The sequence below is a fragment of the Mastomys coucha genome, unplaced genomic scaffold (genome assembly GCF_008632895.1).
Source record: "Mastomys coucha isolate ucsf_1 unplaced genomic scaffold, UCSF_Mcou_1 pScaffold22, whole genome shotgun sequence".
Classification (NCBI taxonomy): domain Eukaryota; kingdom Metazoa; phylum Chordata; class Mammalia; order Rodentia; family Muridae; genus Mastomys; species Mastomys coucha.
In genome coordinates, this window is record NW_022196905.1 from 134,273,665 (window position 1) to 134,294,060 (window position 20,396).

General features: G+C 51.1%; 1 protein-coding gene across 4 annotated transcripts in view; it reads right to left on the bottom strand.

Annotated features, from left to right (window-relative positions):
• Positions 1–2,988: 2,988 nt before the first annotated feature.
• The window catches only part of Mad1l1 (mitotic arrest deficient 1 like 1), a 314,427-nt gene continuing 297,019 nt past the window's right edge, over positions 2,989–20,396 (bottom strand). For 3 of the 4 annotated variants that reach the window (XM_031338517.1, XM_031338518.1, XM_031338519.1), the window contains one exon: positions 2,990–3,585. In XM_031338517.1, the coding sequence (XP_031194377.1) occupies positions 3,427–3,585 (159 nt within the window). In that variant the 3' untranslated portion in view covers positions 2,990–3,426. Of the gene's footprint in view, positions 3,586–20,396 lie in introns of all 4 variants that reach the window. The other variant, XM_031338516.1, reaches the window with a different exon arrangement.

The window sequence follows — 20,396 nt, forward strand, 5'->3', positions numbered from 1 at the left end:
TGTGTGGGTATGCATGTGTGAGGACAGCAGAGGACATCAGATCCCCTGGATCTGAGGTTACAGGTGGTGGTGAGCCACCTGACGTGGGTTCCAGGTCCTCTGGAAGACAGGTATGCGTACTCAACCACTGAGCCATCTCTCCAGCCCCCATGGAACATTTCAAATGATGTATGTCATCAGCATGACATTTCATTGAGACAGCACTGTTCCATAGGTGAGAAGAGAGTGATTAAAATATCTCCCTACATATATATGCATATTATAAGAGATGCACTAAACAGAATGCAAGGTGGTGATAAATGTCACAGGGGGAAACGAAGCCGTCTGGCTGGGAAGGTGGGACCCACATGTGACCTTGGGTTAAATGACATATACATCCTCCCAACCCAATGTCAAGGCTTGTACACATGTCTCTTTGGGTCCTCAAGGGGCCATCCGTCTGTGTTCTGATCAACTCTTTGCATGCCTCTGCATGTCCATGCATGTGCATGTCTGTGCGTGTGTATGTCCATCTGCATGCCCATGCGTGTGCATATTTGCTCATGGAGAGGCCAGAAGTCAACCACAGGCATGGTTTCTCAGGAGCCACTCACCTTATTGATTCATTGCTGAGGTCTCCCAGCAACTTGAGGCAGAGTAGGCTAGGCGGGCTTGGCCAGAGTCCTGGGGAATCCTGTCTCTACTTCACCTTGTTCTGAGGCTATGTCTAGTGAAAGGGCACTGCAGTACAGTTTAGGGCAGCTAGCATGCGGGCAGATCTGATTCCAGGCAAGATGCTCCCTAACTGGGCCCTGGAACTTTTCATTTGCTTTTAAAGAAAGTGGCACAGGGGGCCAGTGAGATGCCTCCTTAGGTAAAGGTGCTCACTGCCAAGCCTGATGACTTGAGTTCAAATCTCTAGGACCCACAAAGAAGAAGGATAAAACCAACTCTGGCAAACTCTGACCTCCACATGTGCTCTGTAGTCCATGTGCCACACACGTTCACACACACACACACACACACACAAAGTGCCCCAAATGGCTCTGAAACGCAGCAGTCCTAGGAGTCGCTGGCAGCTTCCCTGTCACTCAGGAGTTGGTGTGTCTGTTAGCCTTGTTTCTCAAGAAGCCTTATGAGAACCTTCGATGTTTTTGTGTCTTTCAGATTCAGCAATGAAACCCACTGGCTATGGATCTGTGGATGGTTGTTGGGAAAAACTGAGCTGTACAACAAAGCAGTTATTAGAAACTCCCGTACAGAATCTGACGAAACAAACCTGGGCATTCTTGCCCATCCACACACGAGGCATGCAGGTCTGCCCACCAGGCTGGGAGGCCTTTCTTTCCTTTACCTCCTGTCTCTTTGGAGGTTTATTAGTTTTTGCTTTAATGATAAGAACAACATATTCAAGTTGTAGAGTCAACCAGAAAGCAGTTATAAATGTAGACCTCGCTGGGACTCCTTGCTCCCATTTGTTGGTTCTCTCTCTCTCTCTCTCTCTCTCTCTGTCTCTCTCTCTCTCTCTCTCTCTCTCTCTCTGTGTGTGTGTGTGTGAGAGAGAGACAGAGAGAGAGAGAGAGAGAGAGAGGAAGACAGAGAGACAGAGAGACAGATAGATGGAGGTGGGGGGCACATCCCTCTCTGGGCAGAAGTACTACAAACACAAATGTGCACCTATATAGGTTCATGCATGCAGACTCTGTGCCCAAATACACTAATGTGCATTTGCATATTTAATATGCAAGCACATGTCTCACATGTGCAGAGGGTGCACAACTTCATGCATAATGGTGCACCATGTGCATGTGTAAATTATGCATATTTGTGTTCTCAACTGGGAGCTCCTGGTCCTTTGAGTCTTGCTTTCCAGCCTGTGTGAGAATAAAGACAGCCTGTACTTGGCCTGGGATGCTGGGAAGCAGGAGGGACCATCCATGTCTGACTCTGGAGCAGGATTCCTTCGTTCCTGACCTGCAACCTGATGCCACCCAGCTGGAAGGGTGTGATCAGACCGAGGCCAGTTTGCTGTGGGAGAGAGGCGGCGGTGAGCTGGGAAGGTCAGCTAGGTGCAGCCAGTCCCTGCTGTTGGGGATTGTAAGTAGGTTGATTCTGAGGCAACCCTGGTTACCTTCACTCCAGCCTCTGAATAGCCTGGTGGTCCCTGGGATGAGCCAGGAGCTGGAGAGACACCCACATCTGTACATCCCAGAGGGCCTTGCACCAGGCAATAAAGGACAAGGTGATAAAGAGCTCAGCCATGGCCGAACTCGTCACTCCAGATGAGTGTGATGGGGGAAGGTGGGAATATGGGGGGGTCCCCTGGGAGGGGAGCTGGAGGCCTGGACACAGCAAATCCTGTTACCTCCTGATGCTTGTCACCATGCCACTAATCCCTTAAAGTGAGTCATTAGCAGCTTAAGACCCATTTATCAGTGGGAGCCCAGTGAGGAGCTGGTGTAAACAGGGGTAGGGGGTGGGGAGATGGGGGAGGCAGGGGCGGATGCTGCCACAAGTAAAATTTTCTCTTGCCCAAGGGCCCTGGCCCAAGCCTGAGCACTCCCAGCAGGCTGTCTCATTTCCATTCTCTTGTAGGCACCTGAGGAGGGTAGGGTACACTCAGGTGGCAGGTCATCAATACACGATCTCAGACCAGCCCAGACACATCTCCAACTCAGGCCCTCTCCTCTCCACCTCTGCCCAAGAAAATCTGTTAACCAGGACACTTGCTGTAGTGCAGGTGGCTGGGCATGCTGGGCCCCTTGCAGGGGGAGCTGGCAAGGGAGCATCACCCACCGGACTCAGAGGCCTCAGGCAGGTGAGAGGCAGGGAAGAAACCAAGGCAGGGAGTGAGATACCCAGGTTCAGAGGGATGGGACATAAGCCTACCCCATCTGTCTCTCAAGGTGAATGTATGAGCAGGCCTGCTAGGTCGTCCAGGGAAGCACAACACAGTGTGGTGAGGCCTGGACAGCGAGGGAGCTTCGAGCTTTGGACACAGTCCAGGGAAGGAAGATAAAGGTGGCTCTTTATTTCATTAGGCTGAGACTGTGGACACAGGCCATAGTCTGGCCACAGAAGTGACAAAAGCAACTGACACATGGGACTGGAGGCTGGTACGGTTACACCATGGGACGACAGTAAATGGAAAGGCCCTACAACAGGAGGTGGGGTGGGGAGGAGAGTAGTGGGGCATGATCTGGCTTGGTCATCCCCAGCAACTTGCTCCTGCTGGCCAGGGACAAGAGACAGTGGCTGCTTGCGCAGAGGCCATGGCTAGTGTTTGTGACATAATGCAGCTATGGGTGGCAAAGGGATCTAGGGACAATGTGGGCAACTGCAGACCAAGAGCGCTGGCCCAAGGTCTGGGGGCTGCATGTGAGAAGCTGCAGGCATAGGCTAGGCCGAGGTCCAGTGGCTGTAGGTGAAGATGCTCATGGGACGAGGCTAGATAGAGGTCTGGCGGCTGAACAGCTCTATGGTGAGCGCACTGAGGAAGGCAGGGATGCTGTCCTGTTGCAGCAAGTGCAGGTTAATGAGGTCAGGCACGGACCGTGAGAACTCCGTCTCCAGCAGCTGCATCTTGGAGCCCGAGGGTCCTGTGGCCTGCAGAAGGAGAGACGAGAGGGGAGTCAGTGGTGGCTATTGGACTGGTGTCTGTCCTCTGTCCTCACACGCTCCCCAGTGGAGGAGGTGAGAGACAGACAGGGAAGGCTGTCCTGCCAGCCACTGGAGTGGAGCCTGGGCTACAGGGACCCTGGCTTGCTTCTGCACTCAGTGGCCTTACACTGCCCACTGATGCAAAGCTCAAGGCCGTCAGCACAGGGAGCTGAGATTCACACAGGGAGCAAATCCTGCCTCGGGGCTACCCCAACCACAGGCTACAGATCCTGGGGACCTCCACTCCAGTACCTGGATCTCCAGCTGTTACTTGCTTGACCTGGTGGGGTGAAGCGAGCCCAAAGCATCTTCCAGACTGAAGCCAGGATGCTGGTTATCTTGATGGAGGTTTAGCCCTGACAGGGTACACTCTGGAGCTCAGACTGGTTCTTGTCCTGTTTTCTTATGTCACATGTAACTGAAGAGAGGACACAATGGCTCTGTGACCTCTGTGATGGGAAGTGGGAGTGCAGCTTGCAGCCAGGTTCACAGCTGCAGTGTACAGAATGCAGTTTCCCTGGGTCTGCCCAGGTTGCAGGCTGTCTGGGCAGGCTACCCTTCACTATGCAGGCCGGGCTGGGAGAAGCAGATGGAGCCTCTGGGCCTTCCTGTCTGTCATCCTCCCTTTCCCAATGCTCACTTATCCTGGGGCCTCCCCTGCCAATTGGCCCAGCCATACTGCAGTGGCACAAAATATAGAAGGACCACTTGGGTAGGAGAGAAAAGGCCCTGTTTGCAAGGCCAGGCAAGAAGTCACAACTCCACAAAGATCCACTCCCAAACCTTGGGTCTGATGTAGAACTAGTGTCCCGTAAATCTAAAGCCTTCCCCACTCAGCCACGGAAAGACAGAAGGCCCAATTAGGAGCAGAGCAGAGGTCAGACTGGCTGGTTCTCCAAGGAAGAAGAATGGGGGGTCCAAAAAAAAGAAAGTGGGCTTATGGGATTGCCAGGGGATGTAAGTCAGGCCAGAGCCCATCAGGGTAGCCATCTGAAGAAAGGCAGGCATCTGAAAGGATGAGTAGAAATCAGAACACTTGCGCATCGCTGGCAGCAAGTTCAGCTCCAGTGGAAAAGCCTTGTAATTCCTCTGCATGACTATGTGGTCCACTGGTATCCCTTCAGTGTGCTCCCAGGCCAACTAAACACATCTATACAAAGGGGCACATACCAATGTCCACAGTGACATGATGCATAATGGCCTGCAGGGATGTGGGAATGAACCAAGTACAGTTTAGCTACACATATAAAAATAAATAATCCAGCCATGTAAAGGGACAAGCTCAAGGGACTTTGAGAATAGTATGATATTTATGTGGCACCACTGGCATGAGGCAGGAGGCTAGTGGTGTGTACAACAGTGAGAGAGCAGAGACCGCCCGTTTTGGGGATAGTGCTTCTCTGTGAATTAGCCTATGCCAATGAATAATGCAGAGTGGATGTGCTAATGAGAACATGGACACATGGCCCAAGGCATGTAGGAGTTTGTTCTGAACGGTCCCTCCTGCCAGTGGCTCTACAGGTGACCCTACTCCTGGAAGCCACACCGATGTACAGGCTGCTGCTGTAGGTCCTGGAAGTTCATGACTGCCACTGACTCCCTAGCATGAACAAGAGGGGACCTGGGGAGACTGCAGCTGCTGAGCCCCCACACCCCATTTTACCCCATCCCTCATGGGCCATCAGGGAATGGCAGGTTCTGTCTCACTGTTTCCCTAAGCCGTCTCCTGTCTTGCTTGTTACCTGGGTTTTCCTCCTGTTTTCTCGAGTAGGCCAACCCCCAGCCTGTTCCCATGGCCCTTAATACATTTAGCCTTGTCATAGTTCAACACAAACCATCTTTAAACAAAAATAAGAGAAACCACTCTGACCTTTTCTTGAGAAAATCCTTTCATTTCTCCCTTCTGCTCTCGACTTGCAATGTTTTTCCCGAAATGTCAGAGGGGCTGACTCTGAGGCAGATGTTTGGGAAGGAGCAGGGAGAGCTGGCTGGGTGGGGGTGGGAATAGAGTGGGAGGAGAACCTCCAGGGTTCTTTACTGTCCCGGAACACCCATGGTCTGGGTCCCCTCAGCAGGAACTTCGGGGCATCATGTCTCCCCTGCTTCTCCCTAGATGTGTGTCTGTCTGTTTAAGTGTGGTACTAGAAATGGAACCTGGGTGTCATACAGGTTAGTTAAGTACCCCAACATCAAGCTACACCTCTAGTCCTTTCACCAGAGGACTGTAGTCAGGGGCTCTACCAGTGGGCTATACCCTCAGCCCCTCACTGGGGGATTCTAGGCAGGTAGGTGCTCTACCACTGAGCCACACTCCAGTCTTCTTGTTAATATTGTTTTATTTCGAGAGAAGGTCTCATTAAGTTGCCCAGGCTGGCCTAGAACTATGGTCCTCCCGCCTATGTGGTCCAAGTAGCTCAGATGACAGGCCACCACACCCATTCTCTTTATTTGAAAGAGACCTCTCTCAGCTGCCAGCACCACTTGCCTGTCCTCATAAACAGGCAAGAACTACAGAGGCCACATGAAGCCCACTCTAACCTCATTGAGTATCTGCTCACAGAGCCTCTGTGTGGCCAGTACAAGTCCTGGCAGGTCCCTCTGGAGGTTAGAGAGAGGGCAGGAAATGTCTCTCCTTGCAAGTCTGAGGTTTGTACCACAAGTTGGGCATGGCCCAATTAGGTCCTTCCACAGTCTCTCTGCCTAATCTCTCAACTTGGCTCCTCTGGTTGCCCTGCCCGCCTCAGCACGGGTAGGCTCACCTCCCAGTGCAGACCCACCCAGGGAAGTGGTCCTGGCTTATCAGCATGTGTGGGTTGAATGACACCCTGCCAATCAGTCTCTGCACTGCTCTGCCGTGTTCAAATGCCACCCGGTCCCCAGGTGCCTGCAAATCACCATAATTAGGGGCTGTTCACTTAAAATTAGAGCGCAATTTTTTAAAAAGCAAATTGCCCAGTCAGACGTGCTGGCTGTGGTTAGAAATATTTATGGGCTACGTGCATGTGCCATCTCTAGCTCCCTCTTCCTCTGTGCTGGGGACAGGCCAATGGCACTGTGGGACCAGCGCAGCAGAGATGAAGATGCCCACGGCTGATAGTTGTCAGCCTTTGCACTTTGGCCCACACCTCCACGCCCAGCCGGGGTCTGTTCCCAAGGCCTGCAGGGCTGAAGGGCTTTGGGCAAGGGATGCGATTTGTATGTGTGAAGCCAAGGAGATCCAGACAGGGATGTTGGGGTGGCTGGGCACATGGCCAGAGGGATGCTAAGGACCTTCCATGAGCAAGCATTGGGTGAGTTCCTATCTGCTCAGGCCCAGGGAACATGGTGCCTTCCATAGTCTTCCTATTTCTCCGCATCCAGACCTGGGTCTGTCCCCTCTATTCCACTGACACTACAGTGGCTGCCATCCCTACCCTGCCTCACACTGTCAGAGTGTGCAGTGTGCAGACCTTGTGAGCCTGTGCTATCTGGGTGGTAGAGATGGCAAACTACTTCAGTAAGCTCAGCCCAGAGACCCCTCTTCATGATAGCCATTTACACCTGACCCAAGCCCCTCCCTCCTTTACCCACTAGAGTTCCCTCCCACCTAACCTGGAACATCAACTCATGGGAACAGCTGTGCCAGTGTGCTCTGGGATAGCTGGCATCCAGCATGACCAGGCTTCTGTCTTCCTCCTGTGCCCCAAGTTGCCAGAGCCCAGGAGGAACTGGTGGTTACCGGTTCTGGATGATGAGAGCAGAGCTGAAAATGACGGTCCCACATGGAGTTCCAAGCATAGAAACTGTGTCTATGTGGCAAATGGCTTGCCTGGTGTCCCTGCTGAACTATGCCAAGGAAAGTATCCAATGTAGTGTGGGCTAATGACAAAGCGTGAAAGGAATTTACCATCCTGGCTAGGGGTGACCTTTCCCTCTGGAGCTGTGTGGGGTGGGGGGAGGCTGGGCCTTGCAGCCCCTAACGATTCTCAAACCCACAATTATTATTATTAGATGCTTTCTATTTATGAGCACTGCGTCCCCCAGGCTTGCGCTCTGCTTCAGAGTTCCACAGCTGCTCCCGCAGCTTTGGGAGGGAACAGAGGGTACCGGGCAGAGACAGAGCCCGTGGATTCTATCTATGGGGTTTTACCTAACAGGGCACACAAGGGAGCCCTGGCCCTTCACAGGTTCCCTCTGTGCTTGGAGACCATGGGGAATCAGGACATACTAGAGAAGTGGGGGTAGAGAGGAAAACAGTAGTGGACAGGAGGCCATGCAATTCAGCTTGTGCCCTGAGGAAAGGGAAAGGCTGGGGAAGTCACTCTTCTACAGCCCAGACTTGGAGCGTGGGAGAGCCAGGGCACCCAGGTTGCTCTGCTCCTTGGTCATCTTGCCAAAGCTGGGAGACAGAACAGTTGGGCTGGTCCCCTCACTGGTCTGTCTACCACTTGAGCAGTGCCCTCCTCAGATTCTCTGAGAGTTGCTTTTCCTGGAGCCACCATACTTTCCTGGAGCGCTGGCATCACCTGGTGAGATATAGCCCCAGCTGTCACTCTTAGTTGCTGCGTGACCAGGGTGTAAACATTGTTTTCCTTCTCTGAGCTAGTATCCTCACATAAAACAGGGATTGGTGCCTTTGGCCCTTTGTGGAGGGCTGTAGGTGACTTAGAGGATGCAACCCACATGCAGAGCCTATGAAATAGCCCAAATAAGACAAGGAGCCAGGGAGAGGCTTGGTGGGTAAAGAGTCCATGGTACACACGAGGATCTCAGTTCAGATCTCTTTTATGCTTCTAAAGTCAAGGATAGCAGCACACATCCACAACCCTGTTCTAAAGCCAGGGACGGCACACCCATAACCCTGTCTCTAGGAGAGGTGGAGACAGGTAGATTCCAGCCAGCCTGAGTCAGTAAGCTTCAGCTTCACTGAGAGAGCCTGCCTCATAAAATAAGGTAGGGAGATGGCCAGAGGGCTCAGCGGGTAGAGGTGTTTGCATTAAAACTGATGTACTGAGTTTGATCTTTCAGACTCACATGGTAGAAGCCCTGAGAGGATAAGTAATCTCAAAGACACCATGGGAGGAGATACCCAAAACGACAAAGCAGAAATCACCCACCCATCTATGGATAACATGACAGGGTCACATGACAGGCTCCACATACATCTAGAGTCCAAAGGAGAGGCCAGTATATGCGGGTGTCTGTGAAACAGCTCTCAACAACCCACATCCAGATACCACAGGTGCATTGGTCCCCACCCTCCAGTGGGATCCGCTTCAGTCCAGCTGCATGGCACAAAGCTGGGAGGTTACTGTTACTTCACACTCAGCTCTGATGGATGCTGCTGGGCTCTCTCTCTCCTTCCAGAGCTCAGGTGAAGTGAGCACCACTGTGTGTGACAGAGAACTCACAGAGGCTCCCAGACAGCAGCTACCGAGGAAATGCTCCTGGTGACGGCTCTGTGTACAGGTCTGTACCCATCCTTCCCAGGAGACCCTAGGTGACTGTGGCCATGGGAGCCCTTGAGCAGAGCCCTCCTCAGATCCTGGCCTTCGGAACTGGCCACTGGATGCTGTTATCCAGTGATATGTGACCGACATGGGGGATGGAAAGATTCTTGAGGTAATCACACCCACATTTGTGCAATGGAAGGACAAGCCCAAATCAAATGCCCTAGAAGCCCAATACACTCCAAACAAGGCAAGAAGAAAACTGCATCAGAACACACACCTCCAACTTGCTCACCTCCAGGGAAAATAAAATCTCCAAGCAGCCGGCAGGGGCAAAAATGCTTTCCCTACAGAGGAATGAAGATAAAAGTGGCAGCGTATTTCTCCCTGAAAACAACGGTGGCAAGGGGATAATGGGGTGTCTTAGTGAGGGTTCTACTGCTATGAACAGAAACCATGGCCAAGGCAACTCTTACAAGGACAACATTTAATTGGGGCTGGCTTACAGGTTCAGAGGTTCAGTCCATTATCATCAAGGTGGGAGCATGGCAGCATCCAGGCAGGCATGGTTCAGGAGCTGAGAATTCTACATCTTATTCTGAAGGCAGCTAGCAGAATACTGACTTCCAGGCAGCTAAGATGAGGATCTTAAAGCCTACACACACAGTGACACACCTACTCCAACAGGGCCACACCCACTCCACAACAAGGCCATGCCTCCAAATAGTGCCACTCCCTGGGCCAAACATATTCAAACCACTACAGGGGGCAACAAAGAGTAGACCAGCAATCCTGAACACAACACACTGTGGGATAACAACCTTGAAGGGTCTTCGGACACATGAGGCCAACAAGCCTGACACCCAAGCTGATCTATACTATAAACTGACCATTCATCAATCTACCCACCCCTCCACTTATCCATTTTGCATTTCTGAGAATGGAAATGAGGATGGACCCCAGAGCCTTGTGCATAACAGTAAGCACCTTACTGCCAAGCCCCTCTCCAGGCTCACAGGAGGATTCTGGGTGCTCCACCACCTAGCTATACCTCTAGCCTCTTATAGATGATTTCTAAAAAGCTGTCAACCCCACCCAGCTCTGCTATGAAATCAAAATCTGGAGACATTGTAAAGAAAAGGCATAAACTACAAAACAAGGACCCTAGGGTATGGCTAAAACCCAGGTCTCATTGTGTAGTGCAAACCCTACCTTACAACTGTGTGTGAGTCACTTGTGTAGTTACCTTTGCACATGTATGCTCATGCATGTGAAGGCCAGAGGTCAACCATGGGTGTTATTCCAAGTGCAGTCTGCCTTGAATTTTATTTTTTGAGACAGTCTCTCCCTGGCCTGGTGTCCAGGCTGGTCGGGCTGGTATGAGCCTCAGGAATCCTCCAATCTCTTTCTCCCTAGCACAGGGATTAGAAGCCTGAACCTCAATATGTGGTTTTTAAAAATGTATGTTTTGGGGGATCAAACTCAGGTCTTCATGCTTGCAAGGCAAGCGTTTTACAGACTGAGCCATCTCCCCAGCCCCTCCCCCTCCACATCAGTCACATTGTATAGCTGTAAAAATATTGAAAGATGCTTTATTTTCCTCGCAGTTTCTCAGTCAATCATGGCATGAAGCCTTCACTTTAGGTGAGAAGCAGAGGAGGATCCTGGGGTCAACCACGACATAGGCCACACAGCACTAAAGGACACACAAGGATCTGTTTCCTCTAGCAAGGCCCTACCTCTTAAAGTCTTCACACTCCTCCATGTAGAGTAACCTGCTGGGACCAAGCATCTGCCTCTTTGAGCGTGCCCATTCCAATGACCCACTCAGGATTCTCCAAGAATATAAGGCTGCTTGGCACTGGAGACTCATGGTGACTCAACTATTACCCATGAAAAAGAAAGCATACATTTATCTCAAAGCAAATATACACAGTGCACAAGTAACATATTTCATGTGTGTGTGTGTTTGCTCAGGTGTATTGTGCGTGTGTTGAGGCCAGAGGACAACCTTAGCTGCCATTCCTCGGGAGTCATCCATTTTCATCACTGAGATAGGATCTCTCATAGGCCTGGAACATGGCCGCCCAGAAAGCTCCAAGACCTACTGCTGTCTGCATCCTCAGTGCTGGGGTGACAAGTATGAGCCACTATGCCTGGCTTCTTATGTAGGTTGTGGGTCTCACAGGAGAGAGAAGATGGAGACGCCTGCACACCACCTCTGTGCAGGCGGCATCCTAGGGTGTTCTACACGAATAACAAACAGAAATGAAAAGTGTAAGCCAATACTTTTTATAACAACACTGAAACATGAATCACCTAGGGAAAGATTGAGAGAAGATTGAGACAGCTGCAGGATGGAGATGAGAAGACAGGCTCAGAGGAAGACCTCTTTGGCTGGGAGCTGCGTTGCTAAGATGCAGCATCCCCAGACAATCTGCACAGTTGGTGCATGCCCAGTCAACACCCGAGCTGCCTTCCCACTTCGTAGAACGTGAACGGCTGAGCCTACAGTTTGGAAGGAGATCTACAAACCCTGAGATTCCCACATGGTCTGAAAAAGAGCAAAACTGAAGCAAAAAAATATAAAAAAGAAAATTTGAATTGCTGGGCAAGGATGAAGTGGTAACAGGCACAATGGAGGGATGGTGGCGGCTCACCCAGAGGCTGACTCAGGTTCATGGCCAAGGTACAAAGGTAACTCAGTGTTTTCTAAGCAATGTCTCTATGTACACCTCCCCACACATTTTTCTCAGACAGAGTCTCATGAAGTCTAGGTTGGCCTTAAACTGTAGCAAAGGAAGGCCTTGATTTTCATGTCTACTCTGGAGCACTGGGATTGCAGGGCATGCAACAGCATACCACCAGGTCTATGTGGTATTAGGACAGAACCCAGAGCTTTGTGCATGCTAGGCAAAAATACTTTATGGTCTGAGCCATATCCCCAGCCCTCCATAGATGCATGAGAGAACTTCAAAACATGTCTAGTATCAGATCCGAAAGTCAACTCCAATGGAGCAGACCTGTGAAATGTACACAATAGAACTCCTAAAAGAAAAGCACTGAGAGAAATCCTCCTTAGATCTGACACCAGATGCACACTCCACAAACACAGGACTGATGAACTATCCAAAGTTAGAACTTCTGCTTTTCCTAAATGCTTTCAGAGAATGAAAAAACAAATGTTGAAGGGACTCTGGGCAGCTCAAGTGTGTAGTGAGCATGGCTCTGGCAGGCCTTGCTCTTCTCTCCCATGCCCTCTGCCCTGCTAAAAATGGTTAGATTACACTCCTGAAGCTAGTCACCAAGGTCTATTCCCTCATTTGGCCACTTCCTCCTTCTGAGGCTGACTACCAAGGCCTAGCAATCAAAGAACTGAAGTCTAGCAATCAAAAGCCCCCTTTAATTCACTTAATTAATAAGCCCAACTACACCTCATCCTAATACAGATTTTTCTCTTGTAGCATTTGCTTATGGACCTCGTCTGTCTTGTCTCTACCCAGATGCAGTTCTTTGTCCTCCAGGACAAACACCCCTCCTTAGTCTGCCTTGCTCCCTTCCCCTTCTCCCTCATCTTCTCTCTCCTGTCTTTGTCTCTCATTCCCTGTCCTCAGTCCCTCTGGGGTAAATCGATCTCCTTTGTGCTGAGAACTTGGTCTTGGAGGCCCTAGGCTGATACTGTTCCTAAAAGCATAGCCTAGGAGGACATAGCATGGTTTATGGCTGACAAACATTGGGTGTCCAGCTATATAAAGATTCCTGAACTCTAGTAAGAAGGAAATACATAACCTAGTTTTAAAAAAATGAGCCAACAGGCTGGAAAGATGGGTAAGAAGTTGCCATGCAGCCTGAAGACCTGAGTTTGATACTTGGAACCCACAGAAAAGTGGAAGGAGAGAACTTACTCCACAGAGATGTCCTCTGCTTGCCATACAGGTACCCTGGCACAGTACTTCCTGAAGCAGGGAGGAGTACTGTGGAGGATCAGGAGAGAGGGAACTTTGGAAGGCAAGTGGTATACACTCAGAAGTCAGCAGTTGAGGGTGAATGTCTATAATCCTTGTGCAGAGCTAGGGGTGCTGCAGGGCAGATAGGCACATCCCCAGAACTTATGGCCAACCTGGAGCTGAGCTGTGAGCTCTGGTTCAGTCAGAGACCCTGTCTTAGAAAATAGGTAGCAAGGACTAGCCACAAAGCCTGACATGCCCAAGATCAGGGGTTCAAGTCTCAGAATCACCAAGACAAAACAAAAACCGTGGGGCTGGAGCTGCGAAGGTGTCTCAGTGAGTGAGATGCTGCCACGGGAGTCTGACAATCTGAATTCAATCCCTGGAACCCACGCAGGCAGGCAGGAGAAAACCCTCTGCACGAAGTTGTCCTCTGACTTCCACACGTGCACTGCGCCATGCAGCCCCTGCCCCAACCGCATACACGCAGTAATAATAAACAAATGCATACTAAAAAAGTGTGGAGAGGAATAGAAGAGTACTCCTAGCATTTCCCTCTGAGAGAGCAATGATGGAAGACACTGGACTGTGGAGAGGAATAGAAGAGTACTCCTAGCATTTCCCTCTGAGAGAGCAATGGTGGAAGACACTGGACTGTGGAGAGGAATAGAAGAGTACTCCTAGCATTTCCCTCTGAGAGAGCAATGGTGGAAGACACTGGACTCAACACCTGTTCCCCTGGCCCCCCTCACTCGTCTGCCTGTGCTGAGATGGAACCTCAAGCTTTGTGCCTGTAGACAAATACTTACTCTCCAGCTCAGTGGATCCCCAGCCATGGGAAACGTGTCTTAATAAAGTGGTTTAACAGTAAAGGCCTGGCTGCCAACTGTCCACACTGGAAGGGAAGGCCCCCTGTGGGTCTGGGGACTTAGAGTGTGTACCTCAGGGCTCACAGCCCAGCCCACCACCTGATTTCTGTTACCATGAAGCTAAACACAGGCTGAAGAGGGAACTCTATACTATGAAAATATTTTCTAAGAGAAAAGCTTTATCTCTGGCCATGGCTGGCTTTCTTCCTGTCATTTGGTACGTGTGACATTCCACTCAAAGCCAGCATACTGGGTCACACATGGTCAGCCTGCTCTGTGATGGGAACCTAGGTGCTGACAGTGTGCTCTGTCCCACATCCCACACTCCGCCATGGGAGGGCTTCTGTATTCAAGCTGTGAGGGTGAGGTCTGGGGTACCACACTCGGCTTGAATGGAACAGGGCTGAGGCCCATCCTGTCCCCAGGGATGGGTAGGAATGAAGAAGGCCAGGTGAACACAGAGTGACTCTGGGGACCAGGCCTTGACTGTGTGTTGACAAAGTCGCCAGGATCAAGGTTTAGGCTTCTCTGATCTGTGATGGCCTCTCAGGACCAGTGCTTAGTTGGGGGTTGTGCTCTGGCATGCCTTGATGAAGGCAGCTGCCCTTCCTCTGTGGCAGGTGTGGCTCAGGGCTCCTGGTGGGCCCAGGAACATAGATGACAGCCGGGCAACCATCTGCTCTTGAAGCTGCGGGTGCAGGCTGTTGCTGCAGCTGATGCTAAAAGGCAGATTTGTTGGTTCTGGGTTAAAAATATCCTGTGAATGACACGACTTTCAGAGGTAAATCTCTGAAGACTTGGAGGGGCGAGGTCGAGCTCTCCTCACTGTGTGTCTCACTCGCCTGAAGTCTGACACGTGGCAGAGTGGGCCCCAGTGGGCCAGGCCACTCGCTTCTCAGAAAATGGCCTGGAAGTTCCTCACACACGTCCTGCTGTTGCCTGGCCCAGGACTTGGCTGTTCTGTCCTACTTCCGACTCATCCAGAGCCTCAGCTGGGAGTTCTCAAGCAGATGGACTAAGAAGGCAGCTGCCTGGCCTTCCTGACAGCTGTGGGCACCTTGAGATGAAGGCAGAAAAGTCTCTGTCACTCATAATACTGAATCCACTCCTGTACAGATCCTTCTGGGGTAGTTGCACCAAGAACTGATGGATTTCCATCTAGTTCCCACTACATAGGCTGGTGGCATCTAGCAGGGTATCCAGTCAATAACTATTTTCAGAGATGTGCTGCCCAGGGCAACCTCCTCCCAAGGAGGAATCCAGAATAGTGAGGCTGCTCAAAAGGTCTAAGGTTCAAAGGTGCCTATGCTGCCAGAAACCACTGCCCCGCTGCCTCAACACAGGCAGGCCTGCTGGAGGCTCTGGTAGAAGCCAACTTCCTCAACCACCTACAGTAGAGACTAGCTGGAGGGAGGAGCCTGCTCGTAGGAATGTCCCCAGTACCTCAAAAGGTAGTACTCATCTTGGGCACAGATATGTCAGGTGACTCAGCCCTCTTGTGAGTCACAGGTGCTGAGGATGTCCCAGGGACCCTGGCCACCCTAGCATGTCTGCCCATCTGTGTGTGCACTGCTCAGTTGGCATCAACTGCAAGCTGCCTTGCTTTTCATCTTTCACTGGCCCTGAAAGTCAATCATGAAAGAGAATTTTCTTTCTTGTATTTTAATTAGACTCAGTAACATCACCAAGCTGTGAGCTTACGGCTTTGTAGATCTTGTGTTGCTGACAGTAATTACTCACTGAGGCTTTCCAGCTCCGGTTCAACTCAGCAACTGCCCTGCCAGTAATTAAGAGAGATGAGGCACCAGACTCTGGGATTCACATGCAGCCCTTCCCACCTGGGCTCCTGGTTTCCTCTAGCTGAAGCCCTGTGTGGGCAAGCTTCCGGGTTACAGCCCTCAGGGGCGGCTCTGCTCTCTAGTCAGGATCTGCATGGCTGTCTTGCAATAACAGCTGGAAAAAAGACCCCATGGTACTAGTGGGTGCTGTTCCTTGCCAGCTCTAGCTTAATCTATCTCTCGGTGAGCACCTTCAGGAAAGATTGAGAAGGAATGTGTGTCCTCCGTGCCAGAGAGATCCATCAAAGTATCCTCCTTAGGTCATTCCCAATAGATCTCCACCACACGTGCCCTCAAGGGGTGGCAACACATCCTGCCTCAGACCCTCCCTTCTCCCTTTGTTCATAGGCTCCTTGAAAGTGCAGGGCATATCCAGGATCCTCTGGGCCATGCCATAAAAATGGGCAGAGTCCATGGGTCAAATGCTATGTGCAGGTTACTTGTCCATGACCATTTCCCATGGCTTAGTTTGCAGACCAACTAATTGCTAGTTGCTCTCAACTGAGTGAGAGCTAGCTAGTTGAAAGCCCCAATGCCAAGGGAAAGCTCATGTGAGCCAAGACTATGAGAGGCTCGAGGGAGAAGCGCAATCCCTAGTCAGGCTGAGTTACATGGAGACGGTAGATGATAAATGGCTACTGGACTGCTTAGGGAAGCAGGGTCCATGAAGAGGAGTGCCACTCCCTGCCCTGGCTGTTTTATTACAAGCACACGAGTCTCTGATGGTAGAGTTTCTATGTGGAGGAGGGTCTGGTAGCATCAGCTGCCCATGCTGCTAGCTGCCTCCATTTTGGGGCTGAGATTCTTTGACTGTGGATATACATTGTTGCTGCTACAACACTCCCTTCTCAGGAACACTCAATTGAAACCGGCCCAGGGGACTGTGGCAGGAACCTCAGAGGGGGTCAGGGCCTACAGGGCCACAGGGCAGCTCCAGGACTGTGAGTGGGCAGGCTCTATCAGCTGGCCCACGTCTGACTGTGCCAGGGCTTCCTTAAATACAATTGGTTAGTCACAGTTTAGTGTTCTTTATTGTAAGCTATTTTGAGAGGCAATTAAAACATCCTACTGCCAAAGTGCATGTCTCCTACAGGGAGTCCTAATATGAAGGAGTCAAAAACAAAGATTGGGGAGGAGACCCGGGCTCCAGGCTCATTTTTGAAATGGCAGGCTTTGTCCTGGTCCAGTCTTCTTGGAGAGTGCCAGCAAGACTATGCTGGGATGAGGCCAAGCCTCGCAGAGCAGGAAAGCTAAGTCATTTTCTACCCAGAGGCCATGGCCTCATGACACTGATATGCCCGCTCCCTCCTGCTGAGTTCAGCACAGTTGAAGCCTTTTGCCAGGGCCATTCAGTGAGTATCAGTAAGAGAGAGGGAACACAGAGGAGGTTCGGTTTGTTTGCAAGAGGACTGAGCCCACAAAGTCAACGGGAGTGGTGTGAGTGAGGGTGGCCAGGAGGGCATGCTGGACTGGTCACAGCCATTTATGTCTTTGTTGGGATTAAAAGGCGATTTTTAAAAGTAGCCAGCAATTTTAGAGGTGTCTCATCCAGTGTCGCCGAGTCTCCTACAGGGCTAACCCAGCTTGACACGCATCTAGGCATGCTCCCAGGAAACACAGCTTTTCCACTACCTTTTGACATATGTGAGCAATGGGAGAGGCTTGTGGTTGACGGAGCACAGTGGCTTGTGACTTTGTGCTTTACAGGGTAGACAGTAGCTGCCAGGCAGCCAGGAGGATCTCAGATGGGAGGCTACCCACAGGACTCTTGGTGGTCATCCACAGCAGATCCTGATGAGTGGGACTCAGCATCAAAGACCTCTATTGTAGCCAGGAAGCTCCCACACAGCCCTCCTCCCTGAGGCTACCAAATGGCCTTTCCTTGAGGGTCAGCATTGGGGGTACCAGAGTTAAACCTCCTTTGAGGGACTTCCTCAGTCTGCATGGAGGGCTTAGCTCATAGGCCATACAGAGGATGCCCATGATGAGCTCCACCAACTGTCTCAGAGCTTCCTCAGGGAGGTCAGGAACAGAGGCTCAAGTGTGGGGAGCGAACACCTCTCTAGGGTCTTGTCAGGACTGTGGAAGACAATGTATGGCTGGTGAGTAGGCAAAGTGCCATGGTCATTTTACCTACCATCCCTATAAGGTAGGGCAGGCCGCAGGGCACAACAACGACTTACAATAGGCACAGGGTCTACGAGCCCCTGAAGTTGACCAGCAGGAAGGGGGCTCTGCTTCCCTCCAGGGTCAGGCTCCACTCTCAGCCTCTTGCAGCTTTGCTGACTTGAGACAGGGCCCTAACACAAAGGGAGCCCTGATCAGTCACATGCGAAGCACAGAATTACAGTGCAGAAGAGGCCACTGTCTGACCTTGGCCAGCTTCAGGGACTCTGCCACCCGCGCCTCAGCTGGCTCAGAACTCAGCACGTGTGCTCATCTGGTGAATGGTGAGCCCAGCACTCATCCATCTCCACTCCTCCACTCACCACAAGAACCAGCGCATTCCAGGCCAATCACTTGCCCAGCAGGCTTCATACTCCCAGGGTCTAGTCAGCCCTGGGAGCTCTGGACTGCACTGGTAGCAACCAGGGCCACCTCTCACTTCAGTAATGCAGAGCTTCGGGGGAGATCAGAAGGTCGCAAACCACTACCAGGCTGGATGACACGGATGCCACTTCAGGAGCACCATCACTCCCACAATTCTACAACTGATACACTATGTGCACTGAAGGGGTGCTCCACACCTACAGGGTGATGTGGGATGGGGTGTCTAAGCGTGAAGGAGATGAAGGAAGAAGGAAGTGACCATCTGAATCCAAAAGGTCTTTGGAACCAGGTGCCTTAACTCTCACCAGCATGAATGCAGCTGGGGGCAAAGATGGCTGAGCTCAGATAGCTCAGGGCTTGGGAGGATGCTTGGGAGGTGGGACCTGCAGTCTGAGGCTGTCTCAGCCCCTCGGACCCCAGGGGTAGAAGTGTCTTGTTCTCTACAGAAAAGGATGTGGGAAGGTGGGGGTGGTCAACACCCTTGGTCAGCATGAGGAAAGTGTTATCTGCTTTTGGAGCCGGGCCTGGGGCTCGAGTGGTGCTGGGATTGTCTCTGTCCCTGTCTTGCGGCGGGAGGGTCTGTGTGCTGCTGTTGCTGCTGCAGTTTCATTGATGGTGTTCATTTAAAAAAGAAATCGCAAAACATGCTCTGCAGTCAATTTGCTCCTTGGCCCCAAGAATAGAATACAAATCATTTCACATCCGGCAGGTACCATCCTGTGATTTGCTTTAGGAAATGATTTTTGAGTGGACTCTGATGTTGTCATCTATCTCAGGAAAGGGAAATCACCCTCCCTACTTGTCCAGCGTGTTGAAGACCATGTCTCTTTTCCAACTGAGTTTGTCCTTTTCCACTTATCAAGCTCTGTTTTTCTTCTTGGATACACCTAAGAAGTGTGGATGGGCAGGGGCTGAGTGACATACACAGTGGCAGGTGAGGCACTGGCTGCCCACTTGGCATACAGCCATCATGTGACATTGGAGGATGCCCTTAGGAAGCAATACACATCCAACCAGACAGAGCCCCCTGGTCCCATAACTCAGTTGCACGGAGTGGTGGCTGCAGACAGAGCTCCATGGAAGGATGTTTGGGATATCCTGACATCTGCCAGAACCTGCAGCTATGGTCCTCTGGGCAGGTCACCTGACCCTTCAGACATCAATTTCCATGCCTGGGAAGTGAGGGCCAGGTGGAATAAGATGTAGTTCTCTGGATCATGGAATGTTTAAGTGAATAAATAAGCAGACTGACTAGGTGGGTGTGGTACACAAACAGGCAGGCTGTCCTAACTGTAAGGACTGACTCCCTGGGTGTAATACCATACAAGCATGGAGAGGGGGTCATACTCAGCAAAATGGTGATGTTTCCTGCTACTGGGAGTGATGGCATTGATGATACCCATCCTAGCTTTGAGATAGAGTCTCCAAGTGTAGCCTTAGCTGGCGTGGAACTCACTAGTGTCAAGCTATGAAAAGAGCTGCCTGCCTCTGCCTCTGAGCACTGGAATTAAAGGCAGGTTGCCACCATACTTGCCCTTGTTCTTTTTTTTTTTTTTAATTTCAATTTTTAAGTGTGTGTGTGTATGTGTTCTGAGTGAGCTAAGATCATATATATCACCATATGGATATGTGGATGTGAGTGTAGGTGGCTATGGGGTCCAGAAGAGGAGGTTGGATCCCCTGGAGCTGAAGACAGGGGAGGTTGTGAGCCACTTGATGTGATGCTGGGAACGACACTTATGTTCTCCCTAAGAACAGCAAGTGCTCTTAATTCCTGAGCCATCTCTCTAGCCCCTGTTATTTTGTTTCGGTGTGTGCACAGGGATGCGCATGCCTGTGAGTGTGTGGAGGCCAGAGGCCAGGGTTGGAGGTCTTCCTCTGTTGCTCGCTCTCTTCTGTGAGACATGGTCTCTCACTGAACCTGCGGCTCATTGATTTGGCTAGCCAGTGAACCCCAGGGACTTTTCTGTCTCCGCCTCCCTGCATTAGGTCTGTAAATACCACTGCCATGCCAGTTTTTTAGTGTGGATTTGGGGGTTTGAACTCAGATCCTCATGCTTTCCATTCCCCCAAGCCCCACAAACTTGTTTTTTTTTTTTTTTTTTTTTTTTTTTTTTTTTTTTT